This window comes from Notolepis coatsorum, assembly GCF_963971535.1.
Source record: "Notolepis coatsorum genome assembly, chromosome: 20".
Classification (NCBI taxonomy): domain Eukaryota; kingdom Metazoa; phylum Chordata; class Actinopteri; order Aulopiformes; family Paralepididae; genus Notolepis; species Notolepis coatsorum.
The window spans coordinates 11,668,995-11,694,104 of record NC_140184.1 but is presented as its reverse complement, the minus strand read 5'-3'; the positions used below and the strand labels follow the sequence as shown (position 1 = coordinate 11,694,104).

At 42.3% G+C, this 25,110-nt stretch overlaps 1 protein-coding gene across 2 annotated transcripts in view; it reads left to right on the top strand.

Annotated features, from left to right (window-relative positions):
- Positions 1–25,110, top strand: part of pacsin3 (protein kinase C and casein kinase substrate in neurons 3) — a 98,503-nt gene that overhangs the window by 24,258 nt on the left and 49,135 nt on the right. For both annotated transcript variants that reach the window (XM_084337356.1, XM_084337355.1), the window contains 2 exons: positions 18,732–18,830; positions 22,588–22,744. In XM_084337356.1, the coding sequence (XP_084193482.1) occupies positions 18,777–18,830; positions 22,588–22,744 (211 nt within the window). In that variant the 5' untranslated portion in view covers positions 18,732–18,776. The remainder of the gene's footprint in view (positions 1–18,731; positions 18,831–22,587; positions 22,745–25,110) is intronic.

The window sequence follows — 25,110 nt, the reverse complement described above, 5'->3', positions numbered from 1 at the left end:
CTGCTGTTGTGTGGCAGTGAAAAGGGTTAACCTTTTGTGTATTGTCGCAGTGAAAGTGTTAACCTGCTGCTGTGTGGCAGTGAAAGTGTTAAGGACTTGTTCATTAAAATCGAAACTCGGCTGTATTATAGAAATGGCATGTATGTGAATTCTATTTTAAGGTGAATTTCCTTTTAACGGTCTATGCTATTATAATATACAGTCATGTTCACATGGCATCATCTCGCTAAACTTTGACTTTTGAGAGAACTTGAATGGACAGAATGGGTTCTCAAGCCCCGCCCTCTTTTCCTTGATCCTCAGCTGTTGTCTGAGAGGTCAATTGAGAAGCATGCAGCTGTAGAGCCGCAGAGCCAGCGGCACTCTCAGGGCCGCGCTCTGACGGCCGCGCTGTGAGGGCCGCTCAGCAGCGCCACCCACCCAATGGCTGAATTGGAGTATTGCACTGTGCGGGCACAGCTGTGAGATCCTCGCGAGGCCAGAGGATTTACATACTGTATGAGTAAATTAACTATACTTTTGCTCACACAATATCTTGAATGAATGCGTTTATTTATTTTGAACATAAATTGAAAATAAATAATAATAAAAAACAAGTAATAAACAGATTAAAAAACAAACAAACAGGAGTAGGAGGATGAAGTGTAAACGTATGTATTCCTACCCCCTTGATTGATTGATTGAAAACTTTATTAAGAGATTGCAGAATGGGTACAATACAGTACGGCTCAATGCACACAATTGTTAAGGGGATGAAGACCAGAGAAAGACTTTCGTCTTGTTTACATCAGGGTCCCCCATTTTCAATTCATCATAACATAATGACATACATGACATACAGATAGACAGTATTCAGTATACCTTCACACTCTATCTTATGCAACTCATATTCACTCCACAAACTGAAATATACATACATTGTTGAATGAACAGCCTGTTTCTTGAAGTTAGACTCTCCTCTAAATTGAACCGTTTGTCGTAGAGACTTGCGAGTTGTACCATTGTACTCAGTAGGAATATCCTCTTTCATTGGTCTATATTGACCACGTCCTTAGGCCGCGCCCCCTTTTTGTATCTTTTGAACCGTTTGTCAGAGACAATACAGACCCTCTCCCATTGGCCGGCGGTGCACAGGCATCACCCACACTTTCACAATTTCCCCGCACGGAATTGTCTATTTTTAGTCTATTTGTCTAATTGTCTATTTTTTTTTATTCAATTTTTTTTATTAAAAACGAAGGTTCGAACGTCCGTTCGAAGAACCCTGATGAAGTTTGAAGCAAAAAAAAAGGTTTCGGGGACAGCCTTACCAAACATATTATTTATATTATTCAAATGGGCCTCAAACATGTTCCGTTGTGATGTCACAGTATGATAGCATAATAGAACATTCTAGAACATTTGTGATTTCACAGTATGATGTCATAATTGAACATTCTAGAACATTTGCGGTGTCACAGTATGATGTCATAATCAAACATTCTAGAACATTTGTGTATCTATTCAACAATTCTCTCAGAAAAGATCTCATTGTGCATCTTGAAACAGTACTGAACAGTACTGAACAGATAGACTAAACAACATAGATTGAAGCCTGCATTTCTCAACCACCCTTGCCTACCGTTTTGCTGTGGAAAGAGACAATACAGACCCTCTCCCGTTGGCCGGCAGTGCACAGGCATCACCCACACTTTCACAATTTCCCCGGCGCGTAATTGTCTAGTTTTTTATTATTATTTATTTTCAATTTATGTTCGAAATAAATAAACGCATTCATTCAAGATATCTGGCCTCGCGCAGATCTCACTAATCGCTTCTCTGCCTTTTGTAGGTAGGTAGTTGTAGAATGTAATACATTTCACGCTAAACCCCTCCTTTATCCGGTCGCTGTTCTTCTTCGGGTCGCAACCATCTTCCGGCCTGACTTCCTGTGCTAACGTTCTAATCTACAAAAATGTCAACGCCGTTTGAAAAGCCTCAAATAATCCCCCACATTCAGAAAAGTTTGAACTACACACTTTTCGACAGCAAATGGATTGCGCACAGCGCAAAGTTCGTCTGTCTGGGAAACTTCGTGCGAGGGACCGGAGTGATGCAAATATATGAGGTGCAACACGGAGAGCTTCAACTTGTGAAAGAGGTTAGTTCTTACCAGATGCCATGGCGAAATATTTTTATATTGATCCCAAACACATGATACGCCGTTGTTGGCGTTCAACGCAAGCTGGCAATAACGATTTACGCCGTTTATGGCACACAATGTGTTAATATTTGGTTATGTGTGGCTTTCTGGAAAACAATAAATGTTTACGTTTAGGCACCCCTGCGATCGTCACACTTTTTCTGTTTCAAACTGACCCCGACCCCCACCAGAGAAGGGAAAAGTTATGTGGCCCTCACAGGAAAAAGTTTGGGGACCCCTGGGTTAAAAGATGGTCGGGAACATTTAGGTAGTTTTAGTAATTTCTCAATGCAAATCGATAGAAGTGATCGTCCAAAGATGGCGACCGGTGTCTGTAGCAACAAGTAGTCACCGCAAAACGTATGACATATATCATGCCAGTTAGGGTACCTTCTTATTTATACTGCACCTGTGTATATATTGTATACTTTACTTACTCATAGTATATATTCAGATTATAAGTGTTATTGATTAAGAGTATATTATTGTAACGTATAATATAACTGATGGGGCACACGGAAACCTCATCTGCACCTTTGATTACCTGCTTGCTCATATGCTTTTATTCAGATTTAATTATATTGTTTAAACTGCTTATTTGTACTTTTTCTACTATAATATTATTGCCTATATTTGCGTCTTTCTACTATTACCCTGCCCATACCTGTACCCCCCTCCCCCATGCTGCTATGATGCCTGAATTTCCCCAAGGGGATCAATAAATGAATATCTTATCTTAAAACCACTTAAAAAAAAGAAAGTCCCTGTAAAGGTAACTTTCCGGAGATTCATAGTTTTCATTCAACCGGAGAAAGATAATTTCTCTCATTTCCAACTCTGTGTATTATTGTGTTGTCCTGATACGCTGGAGACTAGAGTATTGTGTATTATTGTGTTGTCCTGATCCGCTGGAGACTAGAGTATTGTGTATTATCGTGTTGTCCTGATCCGCTGGAGACTAGGGCTGTCTTAAATACTTCGAAGCTTCGTTCGATGGGCATGGGATTCTAATATGAAAATAAAATTCGATTATTAAATCTTTTTTTATATATATATGATTTTTTTTTATTTTTTTTGTAAAATCAACTCTGCCTCTCTTTGTTAACTACAACAAGCAATGCTGTTTGTTATTTAAGATGAGGTCGGACTCGGCACTGACAGATTTGTGTTCATTGTGCTGCTTTTATAACACCTCAAATGACGGCTTACAATATTTCATGAAAGCAAAGTGTTTTGTTTGTCTAAGATTTAAAAAGGTTTAAACTTTACAGCACTGACAAAGTTGAACAAAGTTCTGTACAAGTCCAACAACATAAAAAAAATATATATATATATATTATATATATATATATATATATATATATATATATATATATATATATATATTTTATCTCGAAGCTTCAAATTAAAATCGAATCTCGGCCCCGAAGCTTCGAATTCCAAAAAAAAACTTGAAGGTCAGCCCTACTGGAGACTAGAGTATTGTGTATTATCGTGTTGTCCTGATTCGCTGGAGAGTATTGTGTATTATCGTGTTGTCCTGATCCGCTGGAGAGTATTGTGTATTATTGTGTTGTCCTGATTAGGGGTGCACCGATATATCGGTCGGGTATCTGTACCGGCCGATAAGTGCCTTGTTGACTGCCATCGGCCTATCGGCCGATAAGCTCAAATGTGCCGATGGCAGTGTCCCATAAATATCCGTCAATCTGGTCCACACGTTCAAACTTTGAAAAAAGTTTCAGTCAAGCGACCTGCACACACAAGCTACTGCATCAAAGTTACTTATGATTAACAAAGGCATTCATTTTGTGGCATTAACGTTATATAGTTACACGTTCAATAACATCAGCATAATTTACCCGAACATAGCAAGCATTACTCATTCATATCTCTCACTTCCTTCCTTTGCTCAGAGAGCCCGTACTGAATTGTACTATTCTGCAATCTGTTAATAAAGTTTTTAATCAGATAAATGTATAGAAAAGCTTTTATTATAACATTCGTTGCAGTAAAATCATTATGCCTTGTTTGGTCATCCTGCAGAGCGCTGGTAGTCTACTCGTGGCCGGCGGGGAGCTAGCATTATTAGCTATTAGTTTGTTGTAGTTCTCGCATGCAGATCAATGGCGGACTTCCCGGAAGTAAAAAACAAATAAGCGATTGCCGATTGGTGGTAAGAACAGCAGAGGCGGGTGCAAGCGGTGTGACGTAATTGGCAGAATCGACTGTCAATCAAAATTGTTCTGTTGCCATCTACCTGCATTGCTTTGGTTGAGAGAGATAGTGCTCTCTTATTAAAACTCATAAACGTTTTTGAAAGCCAGTGAGTATTGTATGACTCAGACTTCAGCAATAATCATGACTCATGAGCATTATAAAATAAAAACACACATGGCATGGTGGAATTAATACCATAAACATATTTCTTGATGTTTCCTTTTTTTAAGTAAGTAAAGAGGCCTATGTTCATATCAATTTGTAACACAAAAAGAGACGTGTAGCCTATTTTATTTATTTATTTAATATTTTATTTATTTTATTATTATTTTATTTGTTGCCATGCCTAAAATAATAGTCAAGCATAGGGCTAAAACATTTTCATAAACAATAATATAATTTTTTGTTATATGGTTATAATAAAAGCTTTTCTATACATTTGTCTGATTGATTGATTGAAAACTTTATTAACAGATTGCACAATGGGTACAATATAGTACAGCTCAGTGGACTGGAGGATGAAGACCAGAAAAAGACTTTCGGCTTTTTTACATAAGGGTCCTCCATTTTCAATTCATCAAACATTTAGAGACATACAAATATACAGTAGTTTCATAATTTTTTATATTATATATATATATATTATAATATATATATATATATTTTTTGCCACAAATATCGGTATCGGCCGATTGTGTTAGTTGAACAATTGGTATCGGTATCTGTGGCAAATTTTCATATCGGTGCATCCCTAGTCCTGATCCGCTGGAGAGTATTGTGTATTATCGTGTTGTCCTGATCCGCTGGAGAGTATTGTGTATTATCGTGTTGTCCTGATCCACTGGAGAGTATTGTGTATTATCGTGTTGTCCTGATTCACTGGAGAGTAGAGTATTGTGTATTATCGTGTTGTCCTGATCCGCTGGAGAGTATTGTGTATTATCGTGTTGTCCTGATCCGCCTGAGAGTATTGTGTATTATCGTGTTGTCCTGATCCGCCTGAGAGTATTGTGTATTATCGTGTTGTCCTGATCCGCTGGAGAGTATTGTGTATTATCGTGTTGTCCTGATCTGCTGGAGAGTATTGTGTATTATCGTGTTGCTCACTGCCGTGGGAGTGTCAACAAACGGATATCAGTTCATCTCAAATGTCACTGTCTGTGACTCACTCCTTCAGACAAAACACACAGACACAACACACACACACACACACACATGGCTATGTTTAGCCATTAGCACAAATGACTACATACAGTATAGTCTCCTCTTTAAGCTATCCGGTCTATCATAGCAGTGATAGTGCTTTAGCCTGTGTTGAACACACACTGCAGACACTTAAAACACAGTGTACTCAGAATGCTCATGAAGGCTACTCTGTAACCGCATCATGAATAAACAAGCTGCTTCCACAGTAGTTAGTTGGCGACAGCAGCTTCAAGCAGCAGCACCAACTATTCACCATGCCGCCTTCAAAGGTTTAGCACTTTATGTCGGCTAGAGACAGCGGTAACCAAACGGCAACAATAATGGCGCGTACGTCACGTTGACAGACCACCGTATTGTTAGAGATTTTGAGTGGAGGCAGACGTCCTTCTGGCCGTAATCGCACCATTCTGGCCGGAAATCAGGGATTGACCAATATGTTTTTTTTTCAGGACCGATACTGATTATTAGTATGCTGATATTTGGGGCTGATGTGCAGTTTGCAGTAAAAACACACAAACCCTAACACAAAGCTGCCTTTAACCTCTCAAGCCCTAGCCATATTTTCAGAATATTTCCTTAAAATGAAAAAAAAAAAAAAAAAGTAAATGGAAGATTGCTCCACTTCTACATGGTCCATTTGCATGTTCTAGGGGCATCACCTTTGATGGTGAATAACACCATGCTAACATCGACCAGATGTGAGCTCATTCAGCACCTTCTTGAGATCATGTGTACAGAAAATCTAAGCAAATGAATAAAGGGGAGATGATTTACAGGGTTTTTTGTAGATTTTGCCATCCGGACATATGCAATTTGAAATATGAATATAGAATGACCTTATTATGGCCAAGTCACACATCTATGGATCGGGCCAAATCTTCTCTTTCCAATGGCAAGAGTTCAATCTGGATTTACTACCACCAGGCGTCCCTGACAGGGCAGCAAGAACCGTGAATGAAATCGACTGTACGTACTAGGGGTGTGTAACGGTACGTGTATTCGTCCCGTGAATGTACGGTACGTGGCTCACGGTGTGGTACGTGCAGCCATACGAAGAATACGTCTCATACAGACTAGGTGAACATTTGACAAATCTATGCTCAATATCTTTACTTTACACTGGCTTACTAACAGTCTTAACTAGGGATGGGTACCGAATTCGGTACTTTTGAGGTACCGAACCGAAACACGTCGGTACTACCGAGTATCGAATCAAGTGAGAAACCAAAAAAAAAAAAAAAAATTATTAATTTTTTTCCCTTTTTTTTTTAACTTCTTTCTTTTCATGTCAACGTTCACACGCACAATATATGCTTACCTAGGATTTGACTTGATTCAACAACAAAGCAGTCGGAGCAATGGCAAGCCGAAAACTGTCGAAATTGTAGTTATTTGAAGTTTGGATTTTTTTTTTTACATTTCTTGAGACTAAAGTACCGAAAAAAGGTACCGTTGGGTACCGGTATCGATTCACAGGTACCGGTACCGGTATCGGTTCAAATGTGAAAGGTACCCATCCCTAGTCTTAACACAGAAGGTCATTCATTTAACGTTGCATATAAGCTTGGATTGCCACATTTAGATGATGAATAAAACGCTGAAGCTTGTAAAGGCATGAACAAGCAGACAGAACAAATGAACGTGCACTCTGCACTCGGCTGTTTCTCCCCTCTCCTCCTCTCCTCTCCTCTCCTCTCCTCTCCTCTCCTCTCCTCTCCTCTCCTCTCCTCTCCTCTCCTCCCCTTACCTACAGGTGTCACTGAAACAAAACCAACCATGAATGATACAGTATGTTTGGAACACAGCATATACAATAGGCTGAACATTTTCATTGTTTTCTTGTTCGCATAATAATGTTAACGCGCACACGCACACACACACACACCAACTTTCTTCTGCGCTACTTTCCAGCTGATCAGAGAGAGAAAAAATGGAAAAAAAACACGCAAACGTACTTTTGCTGATCTGGACTGGTCCTTTGAGCTCCTCTCCAGACGAGCTGCTACGGTTTTTAAATCCAAAATAGTGATAAATCCTCTCATTGTTGTGTAACATGGCATCTCTTCTCTAGTCTTTCTCTTCGTCACGTGAAGTTAAATCTACTCTAGAAGTGAAAGTGAAACTATACAACGGTGGGGGGTGGGGGCAGTCTAGGCAATTCATTTACTCAAGTGGATTCCTGAACACAGAATGACACCGTTATCACTGACTGACTACCGCAGCAAGCCTAGGTGGAACTAAGTATAACTTAATACAAAATAATTATATATAATAATTATTATTATAATAATTATTATACATAATAATCATAAATATTGTTTTCCTGTGTACCGAAATCGTACCAAACCGTGACCCCAAAACCGAGGTACGTACTGAACCGTGGCTTCCGTGTACCGTTACACCCCTAGTACTGTACAGTTACTTTTCTAATGTAAATTGCTCCGCCATTTTTCATCAGATTGCAACACGTTTTTGCTAGATGTTCACAGAAAGGTAGAGAAACTAACTACATTCTATTTTATGGCAATAACGTTCTGGTTTGTTCCACCCGTGAGATATGATCCCGAAAATAAAGGGAGAAATAAAAGTTTCACGCTGAATGTCAGATGGTTGACGGGCTGGTGTGAGCTGGGAAGTGTAGTTCTATGAAATTCGAAAGCCCTGGGTCTCTTCTCTCAAAAGACTACACTCAAGTTAGGTTGCGCCATGTCCTCTCGTCAATATGCGCCTTTTTCCGACTCGATTTCTATAAACTCATATTTCACTAATAACACTTAACTCATTCCCCGTCGGGAATTAGACGGAGCCCGTCAGCACTGCTAAAAGATAGGAGTGCGTCACCTTGTTTGTAGAGCTATAACTATATTCTATATTATAGCTATGGATTCAATACTATGACCCATTTGACATCACCTATCTATCGTTCAATATGTGAAAAAGAATACATTTTTCCATCCATACATATACCGTGGTGAATATAAGTATCATTATAGCGTGGTCTGGGGTAATTCCTGAAAGGCTGTGTTATAGCCTCATACTGTACGTGAATCCTACTCTAAGCGATGCCGTTTCTTGCCTGTACACGCTATTATTCGCAAATCAAATCTATATCATAGATATTATGTTCCATCATGAATGCATGAAAGGGGGGGGGGGGTGGTAGTTTCTGATTATTTGATTGGCAGTAACGGCATTCGTATTGAACACTAAGAACGCTTATCAGCCCGATCGGTATAAAAGCATTGCAGGATCAAGCTAAAATTGACGTCAGATAGTCCTTACCTGTGATCGGGAGTATTCCAAAAATAATATTCCAATTGTTTGATCGCCATCTGGTACATCCGATGTCCATTTGGTCCACGGCATAACCCACCACAACATATGGATTGGGGATATTTGACGTGCTTCAATGGAACCGGGAGAACCGCTCCATTCGGCCGACAAGGAAAAGTGAAACCGGAGACATTTGGCCATTACACAGGCCAAGATACAAGGTTTCAAAGGGTGCTTGATACCGCAGGTCTAGCTGGATGCGGCCGGTATTGCACTTTGGCGAACTCAGACTAATTCCCTATGGTAACACCAAGGTCCCTGGATGAATAATGAATACAAATATCGAAAAAAAGGAAAAGCGATCAAATAACCAGTATACTGGTTGTTGCCGTTCAATAATTAATACGTTCTGTATTGATTGATTTATGGCGTGATAGCAATCTCTTACCGGACCGCTCAGGCTTAAGGGGTTATATGAACATGTGTTTAATAGAATACTCTGTAGAACATGGAAGGAGTTACTGACCTTTGACCTATCTTCATAATATTTTGTCACCTATTCTCCAGCATTACTTTTTCCTCTCACTTCCCTTAGTTACCTTTTATTCATAATAGCCTACTTCTATACATTTATCTGTTTCCCTTCATTGATGCTACATATGCCACAGAAGGTTTATACAGTTACTTAGGACTAGTCATGTGTGGTACGGTTGGCCCCGTTTATGTGTGGAACTATCTGATTCCATAGTTTATAGTAATGGCCAACTTTGGTTTGCATTCTAAATATAATTGGCAAACACTTCAGAAGAAACATCAAACACTGAGGCCACCATGTTCATTCCAGTTAAGTGAACTCTTACTAAAACACCATGGACAACTCTCTCTGATCAGCTCTTTGTGATCACTATTAAATGAACAGTTGATCAATGTTCCCTGCAGACTTTTTTGCGATATATTGATCCAGGAAGGTGCAACAGACCAGACCGCACAATGCAATGGCAACTCAAACACAAGTCCATACGACTGGTGTGCAGGCACTGCCGATGTGAATCGCTCTCAAATACGTTATATGAAACATTAACGGGAGATGTGACAATTGAGCACAGCAGGAGGAGAGGGGGTTAAAAGAGCCACGAAACACTGAAACGAGATCAATTGTGTTTTTAGCCCGTCTCCATTGGAAAGCCATCGCAGTGGAAATCATGTTCTCTGTTTGAATTGACCGTCTGCTGAGTTCATGTCGGACAGACGGGGTAAACCTCAAAAGTAGATAGTGGAGTTTAGTGGGCTGCTGCTAACAGTCCATTACTGTGTGTCGGTACATTGTAGGGCTGTCCCCGACTAAGGATTTGGATGGTCGACTATGATTGGCCAAAATGTGCCGTTAGTCGACTATTGGTAAAAAAAAAAAAACGTATAATATTTTTTCATTTAATTTTAACTCATGACACACATGCTGTACATAGACACTTAGACAGACACACACACACACACACACATTGGAGAAGTGGCTGGCTCCTCCTCGTCCTGGTAGGTTGTTGTGTCTGCCACAGGAAGTAGTTTGGCCTTGGCACAGGGATTCCTCCAATGAGGAGGCGGCGGGGAGGAAGTGGATGTATGGTGTGTACAGAAACGAGGACAGAGTGAACTCTGACTGACTGTCACCAACAGACCAGACGCACAGCAGATCCAGCCCCAACATCACACAGCTCAGGATGGAGCTTTACATCGGAGAAGGATCCGCTGTGTAAATCAACCCTCCGGAATCCATTGTGTTTAAATCAACCCTCCGGTTTCCGTTGTGTTTAAATCAACCCTCCGGAATCCATTGTGTTTAAATCAACCCTCCGGTTTTCGTTGTGTTTAAATCAACCCTCCGGGTTTCGTTGTGTTTAAATCAACCCTCCAGGATCCTCTGTGTTTAAATCAACTTTAGATTCGTTTGAAATGTATTGTCATCATACAGCACAAGTACAGTACAACGAAAAGACGTGTGGCATCCAACCAGACTGCAAAAGTAACAGTAAAGTGCAATAGTAATATACAATGTACAGGTGATAAAACTGGATATAAATTAGTAGGCTACTACTGAGTAATAGTGCTAATCAGATGTATGTACAGAGTTGTAGTATTAATATGTACAGTGATACAGGTAGTAACTGGTAGACACTATGGTAGTAAGTCATACTGGCCAGCAGCGTAACTAGTAAGAGTGGGTAAGGGATATTATGTTTGATTGATTGATTGATTGATTGAAAAGTTTATTAACAGATTGCAGAATGGGTACAGTACAGCTCAATACATACAATTGTTAAGGGGATGCAGACCAGAGAAAGACTTTTGTCTTGTTTACATCAGGGTCCCCCATTTTCAATTCATCATAACATATATGACACACACGACGTACAGATAGACAGTACTGCTACATCTATACATTTATGACATACCAGATTTGCAAATACAGTACTGTTTGTGATACAAAAATAGTCCAGAAAAGAGAGTATACATTTTGACGTAGAAACTGTACATTGGAGGAGGTTGGGTAGGTGGGGTTGGGTAGGGTGTGGGGGGGGGGGACACTGTACACTGTACATTGGAATATTGACAAAGCCATACTTGGTCATTTACTGTACATTGGAGGGGGTTGGGTTAGGACATTTGCAGGGGCCAGTTTCGAATTGCAGTCTCCCGTAGGTGTTCTTTGAGAGTGTTTTTGAAAGTGGGTAGTGATTCACATTCCTTTACAGCTTTGGGTAGGGCGTTCCACATTGATGTGGCATAATTGCTAAACGTGTTTACTGTACTAGTAGTATCTACAGATTCCAGTATCCTCTGTGTTTAAATCAACCCTCCAGGATCCTCTGTCTTTATATCAACCCTCCGGTATCCACTGTGTCAATGGATCAATTCCTAGTTATTCAGTGTGTTTAAATAAGATTGTCAATATCTTTTGTGTGTAAATCAAGCCCACATGATCCTTGCACTTTGGAATTAGCTTGATGATCACAGACTGAGCTGGAATCGTGCCGGGAAACTTCAGATGACCATGACGACGGCTCTACCTACTACCTAGCCTAGCCACTGTCGCCCTGTTAAGATATAGTTGATTTTAATGTATGTTTAACATTTGAAATAGCTGGACAAAATACATACCATGGTAATTTTAAATTACAGCCTGCTCGATTGACCACAACCAACTTGGAATTCAAATGGTTTGCATTTCATGCTAATGCTTCAACTGAGACGTACTCCCTGCTGGTTTCACGTGGTTTCACTGCTGTGGTCCATAGCAGCCTTGGCTGGTGAGGTATGTGGTTGACGTGAGGTGGTTTATACTTGCTAGGGCTACCCTCCGTAACCAATTCATCCAATTAAACCGGGTTAATTGTAAAAGTGTAGCGTCTTATGTGTCAACCTTGAACCTTGTATGGTAGTGTTTGCTGAAATTAGTGTAAGCTGGTGTTTGGCTTTATATACAGTACTTGAATGGGTTTTAAACGCTGCTCCAATGCTCCATGCTCTGTGTGTGCGACAGGCTTGGATTAGAAAAGCATTTTATTAAGTCAGTCAGCCTCTTCTTCCTCTTCCTCATCATGTCTTCCTTCATTGCCTAAGATGTCTGCTTCTTCTCCTCACTGTAGCTCCTCACAGCTCTCCCCTCTCGATCTCTCCCTAGAGGGAGGAAGGCAGTTGTGTATAACAGTGGTGCAGAGGCAGATAGCAGCTGTGTGTTAACTAGATAGTTGTGTATAACAGAGGCAGATAACAGCAGTGTGTTAACTAGATAGTTGTGTATAACAGAGGCAGATAACAGCAGTGTGTTAACTAGATAGTTGTGTATAACAGAGGCAGATAGCAGCAGTGTGTTAACTAGATAGTTGTGTATAACAGAGGCCGATAACAGTGTGTTAACTAGATAGTTGTGTATAACAGAGGCAGATAGCAGCAGTGTGTTAACTAGATAGTTGTGTATAACAGAGGCCGATAACAGTGTGTTAACTAGATAGTTGTGTATAACAGAGGCAGATAGCTGTGTGTTAGCTAGATAGTTGTGTATAACAGAGGCAGATAGCAGCTGTGTGTTAACTAGATAGTTGTGTATAACAGAGGCAGATAGCTGTGTGTTAGCTAGATAGTTGTGTATAACAGAGGCAGATAGCTGTGTGTTAACTAGATAGTTGTGTATAACAGAGGCCGATAACAGTGTGTTAACTAGATAGTTGTGTATAACAGAGGCAGATAGCTGTGTGTTAACTAGATAGTTGTGTATAACAGAGGCAGATAGCTGTGTGTTAACTAGATAGTTGTGTATAACAGAGGCAGATAGCTGTGTGTTAGCTAGATAGTTGTGTATAACAGAGGCAGATAGCTGTGTGTTAACTAGATAGTTGTGTATAACAGAGGCAGATAGCTGTGTGTTAGCTAGATAGTTGTGTATAACAGAGGCAGATAGCTGTGTGTTAGCTAGATAGTTGTGTATAACAGAGGCAGATAGCTGTGTTAACTAGATAGTTGTGTATAACAGAGGCCGATAGCTGTGTGTTAGCTAGATAGTTGTGTATAACAGAGGCAGATAGCTGTGTGTTAGCTAGATAGTTGTGTATAACAGAGGCAGATAGCTGTGTGTTAACTAGATAGTTGTGTATAACAGAGGCAGATAGCTGTGTGTTAAGTTGAAATATGACTGTAATACAAACAGTTCAGTTTGTCAGGTACATGCAACACAGATTACAGTGTTTACATCTGTCTGCTTGAGAAAATACCATGTTCTGCAATAAAAATGATTGAAGTGAGATGAACAGACTGAACTTTATTTTATTAGATAAAACATGTTGATAAAGTTTTACTTTGCAGTTGAAAAAAGGTAATAAATTAAATTTGATAAAAATATATTTTTTCCCCCCGCAATACTCAGCGTATCGCGATATATTTAGTATCGCGATACTATCTTATCGTGACGCAAGTATCGCAATAGTATCTTATCGTGAGGTCTCTGGCGATTCCCACCCCTATTATCTAGAGCAGGGGTGTCAAACTCATTTTCACAGAGGGCCACATCAGCATTATGGTTGCCCTCAAAGGGCCAAAGACCGTATAAATGTTAATGTAATGTAAAATAAATGTAGCTACACATTTACATATTGTTAAACATGGTGTTTCTGTATTTATTACTTATTCAAGTTATACATATTGCATATTCATTTGCATAAATGTAAAAATATATGTTAGCTTATGTTATTTTAACAAATAATTGTAGTTTATCAGAACCCCATATTACTCCACCAATCAATGATCAAACCATTCAAGTAAATAACAAATAAGAATATCATCAAATACAAGCTATGACATTAAGTTTGTTCAAAACCTTTTTGTCACAGTCAAGAGGGGCAGAACTAACAACTGTGAGCTGCAAAGAACACGTGGGACAGATGTAGCAGATGTTACAAAAACAAATGGCTGCACACAACCTTGCAGAGGCCATACATCCAACTAATGGAAGATAGTTTAATTAACTTTAATTAACAGATTGCAGAATGGGTACAGTACAGTACAGCTCAATACACACAATTGTTAAGGGGATGCAGACCAGAGAAAGACTTTCGACTTGTTTACATAAGGGTCCCCCATTTTCAATTCGTGATGAAATTGCTATTATGTGTCTGCATGAACACACAACTGTAACTGTACTCAAAAATAACAATAAGGGTTGTCTCAGTTCACAACTATATTGGTCAAGTTTTGGGTGGGACTTGTTTGCGTCCCTACAGCTTCTTATTCAATTGAGCGAGATGCTCGGTTATGTCACACAGCCAGTTTGCATCTGACAGTTCAGACAATATTTCTTCAACCCTTTGTTACCTATTCCGCCTGGATCTTTTTTGTATTTTGGGCTGTAAAATTGTCAAAGAATGTCTGAGGAGTAAGTGCTTTTGGCTTTTTTCCTTTGTTACCTCAGATGTTCAACATACATGTATGTGTAAGAATGTGTAATAACTAAGGCTGTCAAAGTTAAAGCTTTATTAACGCATTAACCCACAATTATTTTAACACTGCTATTTTTTAACCCAATATTAATGTAAAAAAAAAAAAAAAAATTTTTTTTTTTTTACCTGAGCTCTTGGGGGGCCACATCAAATGACGTGGCGGGCCGGATTTGGCCCGCGGGCCGTGAGTTTGACACCTATGATCTAGAGAGTTGTGTATAACAGAGGCACATAATATTAGTGTGGACACAGTAGGTGGATGTGGTAAAACATGGTGCTGCTTGTTGGTGTCATAGTACTTTATTTGTTAATATATATATATATACTTAGACATCGAAAGATGCTAAAAACCCAGGGCCTTTTCAAGATATGAAACACACATGCCAACGCTTAGAATCTTTAACAAACATGCCTGTTAACATCAGCAATGCCTGTACCTATATTATCTTGATTGATAAACGAGGCCCATTGTGTGTGTGTGAATGGGACTTTGATAACATAGCCTCCAGGTGTGGTAATGGAGCAGGCTGGTGTGAATGCAACTGGCCAGATGGCGTGGGGGGGGGGGGGGGGAGAAATAGCCTTGTGGCTACTGGGAGGACTTGATGACAGGGCCTCAGCCTTGAATTGGGAGAGTCCCACAGGTTTAAATAGCCTGAGTGCACGTGGTGCAGAGCATAGTGGGTGCAGAGTGTGCTCTTCTCATGCTGGAGACCAGGGTTGTATATATAGACAGCAGCAGGGTGTTTTTGTTTTGATGACCCGCTTCATCTTTCTCCGTTAAAGTGGCATTGAGCGAGTCGTTGACGGGGTGCTGTAGACATGGCTGATCCCTCTCTAGTGCAGCGGTACCCAAACTTTTTTGGCCGTGCACCCCCTGTCACCTCCCGACCTAGCTGACGCACCCCCCCCAATGGGTTTCTGTTCGAAAAGATTGTTGCTGGTCTCCGTGCACAGATTACATTTTTTATTTTATCTCTTCCCACGGCGACTATGGATAGGGAATTTCTTTATTTAATTAAAATGTTCACGACAACATGGATGCATGTACTCTGCCAGCATGTTTAATATCCATAATACTAAAGGTTTGACTAAGATTTTTATGATTCTCTTTTTTTTTTTTTTTTAACACCATTACGCACCACAGTTTGGGAACGTCTGCTATAGTGAAATATCTATCTTGTCTTAATATAGCATTATTATATAATACAGCATATTATAGCATCTGATCAGAATTTAAAAAGTCTAATTACTGGGAATTAGATCGTCAGAATATCCCTTTAAGCCGGACGCATAATATGCGTTTGTCTTAAAGGGATATTCATACAATCTAATTCCCAGTAATTAGACTTAAAAAATTCTGATCAGATGCTATAATATGCTGTGTATATACTATATATATTTATTCCCACCGCATATATACCTATCCTCACCTGTCCACTAGTAGTCATACTGTCTTTATTTATCTACTACAACTCTTAACACATTGACCGCCAGCAGCAGGGGGCGCTGATCCCCCTTCATCGCCAGATCTTATTCAATGGATATAGTTTTAGACTGCGACATTTGCGAGTGCTTAAAATATATCTTATATTATATCTATGGGTCTAATAACGCCGTAGAGTCTCAGTGAGTTGCTTCCAGTCAACATGCCCGAGACAGATTGTTTTTTCATCCGTACATTTCCGTTTTATACCGTTTTGAATAGAGTATGGTTTGGGTGCTTTTCAGTAATTCCAGGAAAAAGACGAGAAAAAGGAATTTGACTGTGATCCAGTCATCACGTTGACATTTTTCGGCTGATTATCTAATCATCCTGAAATCAACGCTAGATTATCATTATTATATCTCGTTGTGCATACATGAAATGACCGTTGTAGCAGGGCGCTCGCCCCCCCCCCACCCCCGCCCCCCACCGCAGTCAACGGTAATAAGCACAACACGGTCCACACAGATAGCTGTGATCGCGGTAGAAATAAATGTCAGATCAACGATCAAATTTATATATAATGTTGTTCTTACCTTGTATCTGATGTAATGCAAAAGAAATAATCCAAATATCTGATCGCAATTCCAAATACTGCTCGTGGAGGCCCGTACCACACTACCGACCGTTTCACAATGACGGGCGGGCGGGGGTTACTGTTCGATGCCATCGTTGTATAGAACTGGCTCGCCTGAGTATTTAAAGCCCGCCCGCCCGGCTCAGATCGGCTCCTAAAACACACCAGCCCATTTTCAATGAGATGCAATAGCTCCGCCTGGCAGTAGAGGGCAGTGTTGACCGTCTGCCAGCTCAGACAGGGTCTGAAGGCTATACCAGAGGCTGCAGCTATGAATTATGAATAGATAAACAAAATAACGATCCCAAAAACTAGTTAACTCGTTTCTGGCGCTGAACGCATGGCGGGGCAATAACGAGTTAACTCGTTTCCGGCGCAGATTGTGTTAACCACCTGTAGGCCTACTTTGTATATTACTATTGCACTTTACTGCTACATTTGCACTCTGGTTGGATGCCAAACTTATTTCCGTTGTACTGTACTTCAGATTCAGATTCAGATTCCTTTATTAAGCCATTTGTGTAAAACACATTGGTAATTGTTGCAGCAATACAGTGTATGCATTTTTTCCCTTTCTTTTTTCACAGTAAACGACAAACACCAACACAGACACAGGACAAAAAACAGTGCAGTGGAGGATTAATCAATTAAATACATATATATATATATAAAGTGAAGAGTGCAGAGTTCCAGTAAGGACTAGTGCAGTGCAGTCAGTGTCATTGTGCCATTTGTACATTGTGCAGCACATTGTACTTATGCTGCATAATGACAATACATTTGAATCTAATTAAAATTTATAAAATACATGGCTGCTTCAGTTTTCTGTGTGTACAGTAGGGGTGGGGGGAAAATCGATACATAGTAGTATCGCGATACTTTGCGTGGCGATACTGTATCAATATTTAATTATTCATAAAAAAAACGTTTTTTTTTTTTTGTATAGGAAGTTGCATTGTTCATTTCAATACCTGTAATAGTACAGTAGTCCACACACACACACATGTGAATTCAGTTAAGTTGGAATATGACTGTAATACAAACAGTTCAGTTTGTCAGGTACATGCAACACAGATTACAGTGTTTACATCCGTCTGCTTGAGAAAATACCATGTTCTGCAATAAAAATGATTGAAGTGAGATGAACAGACTGAACTTTATTTTATTAGATAAAACATGTTGACAGTTTTACTTTGCAGTAAAAAGAAAAAGAAAAAAAAATGTATAAAAAAAAAAGAAGGGGAAAGAGAGCGAGCAAGAGCCCATGTATTGTCTTTTAATCTACATTCATTCTGATTTAATTACTGGACAGTCATTATTGTTATTATTGTTTCTGTTATTGTCCTGTGATTTATCATTGATTATTACTGTTACTGTATTGTTTGTCTAGTTTCATGTTAAGAAAAGGGGAAATAAAAAACATTTGTTCAAAGAAAATAAAAAAAATCGCAATATTCGCGATATATCAAGTATCGCGATAGTATCGTATTGCGAGGTCTCTGGCGATTCCCACCCCTAGTGTACAGTATAGTTTCAAGTTTCTTTAATATTTGTCATACAGAAGTACAGAATACTTTTATACAAAATGCTTCTTACTGTTACGTTCCAGAGACTGTGCAAGACAAGATAAGTATGAAATAAAATAACATAGTAAAATTAGAAGTAAAAAAAATGAGGTCACAGTGTTCAGTTTAGACATATGTACAATATATAACAGTATATAATATATGTGTGTGTATCATGCATGCATGTGTCCATCCATCTATCTCTCTGACCAGCCCTCTCTCTCCTCTCGACCCCCAGTCTCCTCCAGCCGCCACCATTCCGTGCTGTAAGGGCGACCCCAAGATGTCTTCTAATGGAGACCTCAGCGACCTAGGGAGCTGTGACAGCTTCTGGGAGGTGGGTGACACACACACGCACGCACGCACACGCTACTTATTCAGAATAGGTTTTTATCTGCCAAGAGCTTTAGCAAGTTCAAGGAATTTGGCTTGGTGCTTGCTCACACAGAGAAGACAAAAACAACACAACTAGAATAACCATATGAACTAAGAACAAGAAACTGGATTAAAATGTTAAAACAAGTGTATATACAAGGAAGTGTTAGAGGTATTATGGCTTCCCTTTCTGCTCCACCATGTAACATGAAAACGTTGATGAACGTTCTGTTGCTGCATGTGATGAGAGCATGGAGCGTTCATATGAAACCGTGACCGCAGCACCGTACATGATACATCTGCTCTCTTGAGACGAGCTGGGGAGGGACGTCTAGCTCTGAGACGAGCTGGGGAGGTGCGTCTAGCTCTGAGACGGGCTGGGGAGGTGCGTCTAGCTCTGAGACGCGCTGGGGAGGGACGTCTAGCTCTGAGACGAGCTGGGGAGGTGCGTCTAGCTCTGAGACGAGCTGGGGAGGTGCGTCTAGCTCTGAGACGAGCTGGGGAGGTGCGTCTAGCTCTGAGACGAGCTGGGGAGATACGTCTAGCTCTGAGACGAGCTGGGGAGGTGCGTCTAGCTCTGAGACGTGCTGGGGAGGTACGTCTAGCTCTGAGACGAGCTGGGGAGGTACGTCTAGCTCTGAGACGAGCTGGGGAGGTACGTCTAGCTCTGAGACGAGCTGGGGAGGTGCGTCTAGCTCTGAGACGAGCTGGGGAGGTGCGTCTAGCTCTGAGACGAGCTGGGGAGGTACGTCTAGCTCTGAGACGAGCTGGGGAGGTGCGTCTAGCTCTGAGACGAGCTGGGGAGGTGCGTCTAGCTCTGAGACGCGCTGGGGAGGTGCGTCTAGCTCTGAGACGAGCTGGGGAGGTACGTCTAGCTCTGAGACCGGCTGGGGAGGTGCGTCTAGCTCTGAGACGAGCTGGGGAGGTACGTCTAGCTCTGAGACGGGCTGGGGAGGTACGTCTAGCTCTGAGACGGGCTGGGGAGGTACGTCTAGCTCTGAGACGGGCTGGGGAGGTACGTCTAGCTCTGAGACGAGCTGGGGAGGTACGTCTAGCTCTGAGACGAGCTGGGGAGGTACGTCTAGCTCTGAGACGAGCTGGGGAGGTACGTCTAGCTCTGAGACGAGCTGGGGAGGTACGTCTAGCTCTGAGACGGGCTGGGGAGGTACGTCTAGCTCTGAGACGAGCTGTGGAGGTACGTCTAGCTCTGAGACGAGCTGGGGAGGTACGTCTAGCTCTGAGACGAGCTGGGGAGGTACGTCTAGCTCTGAGACGAGCTGGGGAGGTACGTCTAGCTCTGAGACGCGCTGGGGAGGTACGTCTAGCTCTGAGACGGGCTGGGGAGGTACGTCTAGCTCTGAGACCGGCTGGGGAGGTACGTCTAGCTCTGAGACGCGCTGGGGAGGTGCGTCTAGCTCTGAGACGAGCTGGGGAGGTGCGTCTAGCTCTGAGACGGGCTGGGGAGGTACGTCTAGCTCTGAGACGAGCTGGGGAGGTACGTCTAGCTCTGAGACGAGCTGGGGAGGTACGTCTAGCTCTGAGACGAGCTGGGGAGGTACGTCTAGCTCTGAGACGGGCTGGGGAGGTACGTCTAGCTCTGAGACGAGCTGTGGAGGTACGTCTAGCTCTGAGACGAGCTGGGGAGGGACGTCTAGCTCTGAGACGGGCTGGGGAGGTACGTCTAGCTCTGAGACGAGCTGGGGAGGTGCGTCTAGCTCTGAGACGAGCTGGGGAGGTGCGTCTAGCTCTGGGGACAGGAAACGCAGGCTCACGGCGGACCGTCTGAGGCAGCCAAGGTAGTCGGGTTAGATGCCGACCTCGGCTCTGTTTGGTGTTTAGAGAGAAACATAAAGACACTATGAGTTCCTGCTTGACTGATGGTTCCCCTTGCAGCCCCCCCCCCCCCCCCCCCCCCCCCTGCAAACCCGCGCACCCGCCGCCACACACTGCAAAATAAATCTCCCTCTTATAGTAATGTAGGCTAATCATGTCCTAGAACAGCTTTGTTTTTTTCTTTGTCGTTTTTTTTTTAACAAGTGAACGTTTCTGCCAATGGAGTGAGATGATGTCACTAGGGCCACTTTCCGATTACCGTCGACACGACGAAGAACACGTCGGAAGTTGGCCGTTCAGTCCACACATTATCACATTAGCATGTCTTGAAAGAAGGCCGATCACTGATAACTGAGTCTGGCAACCCAACATGTCCTAATGGATTCTTTTAATATTTTATGGATGCACTTCTGCTCGCGTTGTTGTGTTGGAACAACCAGGGTTACCGTGGCGATGGTGAAATTTCCCATGATTAATAAACCCATGATTCACAACAACAACACCGGCTATTACCGGTGACACCGGATATCTTACAAAACGACGCTAAAACTCCTTTCTCCCCTTCACGCAAACATCTACTCCTAAGTGAAAGTGGCACTTAAGCTAAACACCACTGTGACTCCGCTGCACAGACCTGTAGCATTGATCCGCTGTCCACGCAGACACGTTCAGTTCATAATGCTGTCATAATGTTGTATAAAGTACAGTGGAAAAAAACACACACCGGTGGTGGCGGTGGGCATGTAATGTACCTGATGCCCTGAACACCGAACAGTGTCTCAGGAGGTAGAGCCGTCGTCTGGTTATCGGAAGTTTTGCGGTTCGATTCCCGCTCCTCACGGGCGGCGCGTCTTATAAGTGTCCTTGAGCAAGACACTTGACCCCTAACTGCTCCTGATGAGCAGGTCGGGCACCTTGCATGGTCGGTCGCCTCCGCCCCCTCGGTGTGTGAATGTGTGAGTGAATGGGTGAACGTGAGGAACAAAATTGTAAAGCGCTTTGGATAAAAGCTGTTCTATAAATGCACCATTTAACATGTAACACCGGTAACCACGACTACTGCAGCAAGTCTAGTAGTCACTAGGGGTGGGACGATACATCGATCCAGATCGATACATCGATGTAATTATCAACAATCGAATCGGATCGATGCGATGTAATAAGATCGATTCATATCGATACTCTTATTTTGAAAATCCTGTGGCGAGTCTCATATCCGCCCAAGAACAACAGCAGTAGCTCCGTGTGTGTAGACGTTACAGCATAGCATTCTCCCTTTCTGTGTGTGTGTGTGTGTCTTTGGAAAGACCAGATGAGGTCAGAGGAGTTTGATGTTTAAATGTTATTTAAACATAAACAATATAATACATAATAAATGTAGGCCTATACATGATCATGCAACATCAACAAATTGTTGTAGGAACGGTTTGGGAGAGGGAGGTTGTGAGTTTTGAGTTCCAAAAAATTTAGCTTAAAGTTTAAAGCTCAATATATAAAAACGTGGCACTTTACAGTGAACAGGAGGTCTATTTGTATTAAAAACAATAGATTGATTTTCCTTTAAATGTCTGGAAGAGCTCAAAAATACAAATGTCAAATGATATTTTCATTACCTTTTTTTTGTTGATCTAAATGTTACTGATTGTGTTAAATGGGCATATGATATCATCTCATATCGATGGCAGGCACCTGAATCTAATCGTATCGTATTGTATCGTGAGAGACTTTGTGATATCGGCAAATATCGTATCGTTGTCCAAAGAATCGATATCGTATCGTATCATGATGAAACTGGTGATTCCCACCCCTAGTAGTCACTCGCCCCAGGCCAAGCTCTCTCTCTCATTCCTGTCCACTTTTCTCATTGTGTGTGTGTGTGTGTGTAGCCGGGGAACTACAAGCGCACGGTGAAGCGGATCGATGATGGACACCAGCTGTGTAACGAGCTTGTGAGCTGCTTCCAGGAGAGAGCCAAGATAGAGAGGAGCTACGCTGTCCAGCTCAGCGACTGGGCTAAGAAGTGGAGAGGAGCGGTGGAGAAAGGTGCTGTGTATATTATGCTGCCTAGCATTCAATACTCTGCACTTTACTCTCTTGTAAGCTCAATTCTTGAGTTCAAGTATTGAATTGAAATATTGGTGTTGTTGTAATATTGAATAACTTCAATACTGTACCGTAACACGTTTCACTATAATGTCACTAATAATGTTGTAAGAGTAGGAGTCACACTTTTATAGCATGAGAGTGAGCTGGACGGTGAGATGCAGTAGAGTGGGCAGTCCACTCACCTTATTATTTTACCTTTATTTTGACAGTAGGGTGGCTGAGAGGGAGACCGAGTAGGGGAGACACAGGAGAGAAGGTTCTTTATTGAGACAGTACGAAGGCTGAGAGGGAGACAGAGTAGGGGAGACACAGGAGAGAAGGTTCTTTATTGAGGCAGTAGGGAGGCTGAGAGGGAGACAGAGTAGGGGAGACACAGGAGAGAAGGTTCTTTATTGAGACAGTTGGATGACTGAGAGGGAGACAGAGTAGGGGAGACACAGGAGAGAAGGTTCTTTATTGAGACAGTAGGAAGGCTGAGAGGGAGACAGAGTAGGGGAGACACAGGAGAGAAGGTTCTTTATTGAGACAGTAGGAAGGCTGAGAGGGAGACAGAGTAGGGGAGACACAGGAGAGAAGGTTCTTTATTGAGGCAGTAGGAAGGCTGAGAGGGAGACAGAGTAGGGGAGACACAGGAGAGAAGGTTCTTTATTGAGACAGTAGGAAGGCTGAGAGGGAGACAGTAGGGGAGACACAGGAGAGAAGGTTCTTTATTGAGACAGTAGGAAGGCTGAGAGGGAGACAGTAGGGGAGACACAGGAGAGAAGGTTCTTTATTGAGGCAGTAGGAAGGCTGAGAGGGAGACAGAGTAGGGGAGACACAGGAGATAAGGTTCTTTATTGAGACAGTAGGAAGGCTGAGAGGGAGACAGTAGGGGAGACACAGGAGAGAAGGTTCTTTATTGAGACAGTAGGAAGGCTGAGAGGGAGACAGTAGGGGAGACACAGGAGAGAAGGTTCTTTATTGAGACAGTAGGAAGGCTGAGAGGGAGACAGAGTAGGGGAGACACAGGAGAGAAGGTTCTTTATTGAGGCAGTAGGAAGGCTGAGAGGGAGACAGAGTAGGGGAGACACAGGAGATAAGGTTCTTTATTGAGACAGTAGGAAGGCTGAGAGGGAGACAGAGTAGGGGAGACACAGGAGAGAAGGTTCTTTATTGAGACAGTAGGAAGGCTGAGAGGGAGACAGAGTAGGGGAGACACAGGAGAGAAGGTTCTTTATTGAGACAGTAGGAAGGCTGAGAGGGAGACAGAGTAGGGGAGACACAGGAGATAAGGTTCTTTATTGAGACAGTAGGGTGGCTGAGAGGGAGACAGAGTAGGGGAGACACAGGAGAGAAGGTTCTTTATTGAGACAGTAGGAGGGCTGAGAGGGAGACAGAGTAGGGGAGACACAGGAGAGAAGGTTCTTTATTGAGACAGTAGGAAGGCTGAGAGGGAGACAGAGTAGGGGAGACACAGGAGATAAGGTTCTTTATTGAGACAGTACGAAGGCTGAGAGGGAGACAGAGTAGGGGAGACACAGGAGAGACGGTTCTTTATTGAGACAGTAGGAAGGCTGAGAGGGAGACAGTAGGGGAGACACAGGAGAGAAGGTTCTTTATTGAGACAGTAGGAAGGCTGAGAGGGACACAGAGTAGGGGAGACACAGGAGAGAAGGTTCTTTATTGAGACAGTAGGAAGGCTGAGAGGGAGACAGTAGGGGAGACACAGGAGAGAAGGTTCTTTATTGGGACAGTAGGAAGGCTGAGAGGGAGACAGAGTAGAGGAGACACAGGAGATAAGGTTCTTTATTGAGACAGTAGGAAGGCTGAGAGGGAGACAGTAGGGGAGACACAGGAGAGAAGGTTCTTTATTGAGACAGTAGGAAGACTGAGAGGGAGACAGAGTAGGGGAGACACAGGAGAGAAGGTTCTTTATTGAGACAGTAGGAAGGCTGAGAGGGAGACAGTAGGGGAGACACAGGAGAGAAGGTTCTTTATTGAGACAGTAGGAAGGCTGAGAGGGAGACAGAGTAGGGGAGACACAGGAGAGAAGGTTCTTTATTGGGACAGTACGAAGGCTGAGAGGGAGACAGAGTAGGGGAGACACAGGAGAGAAGGTTCTTTATTGAGACAGTAGGAAGGCTGAGAGGGAGACAGAGTAGGGGAGACACAGGAGAGAAGGTTCTTTATTGAGACAGTAGGAAGGCTGAGAGGGAGACAGAGTAGGGGAGACACAGGAGAGAAGGTTCTTTATTGGGACAGTATGAAGGCTGAGAGGGAGACAGAGTAGGGGAGACACAGGAGAGAAGGTTCTTTATTGGGAC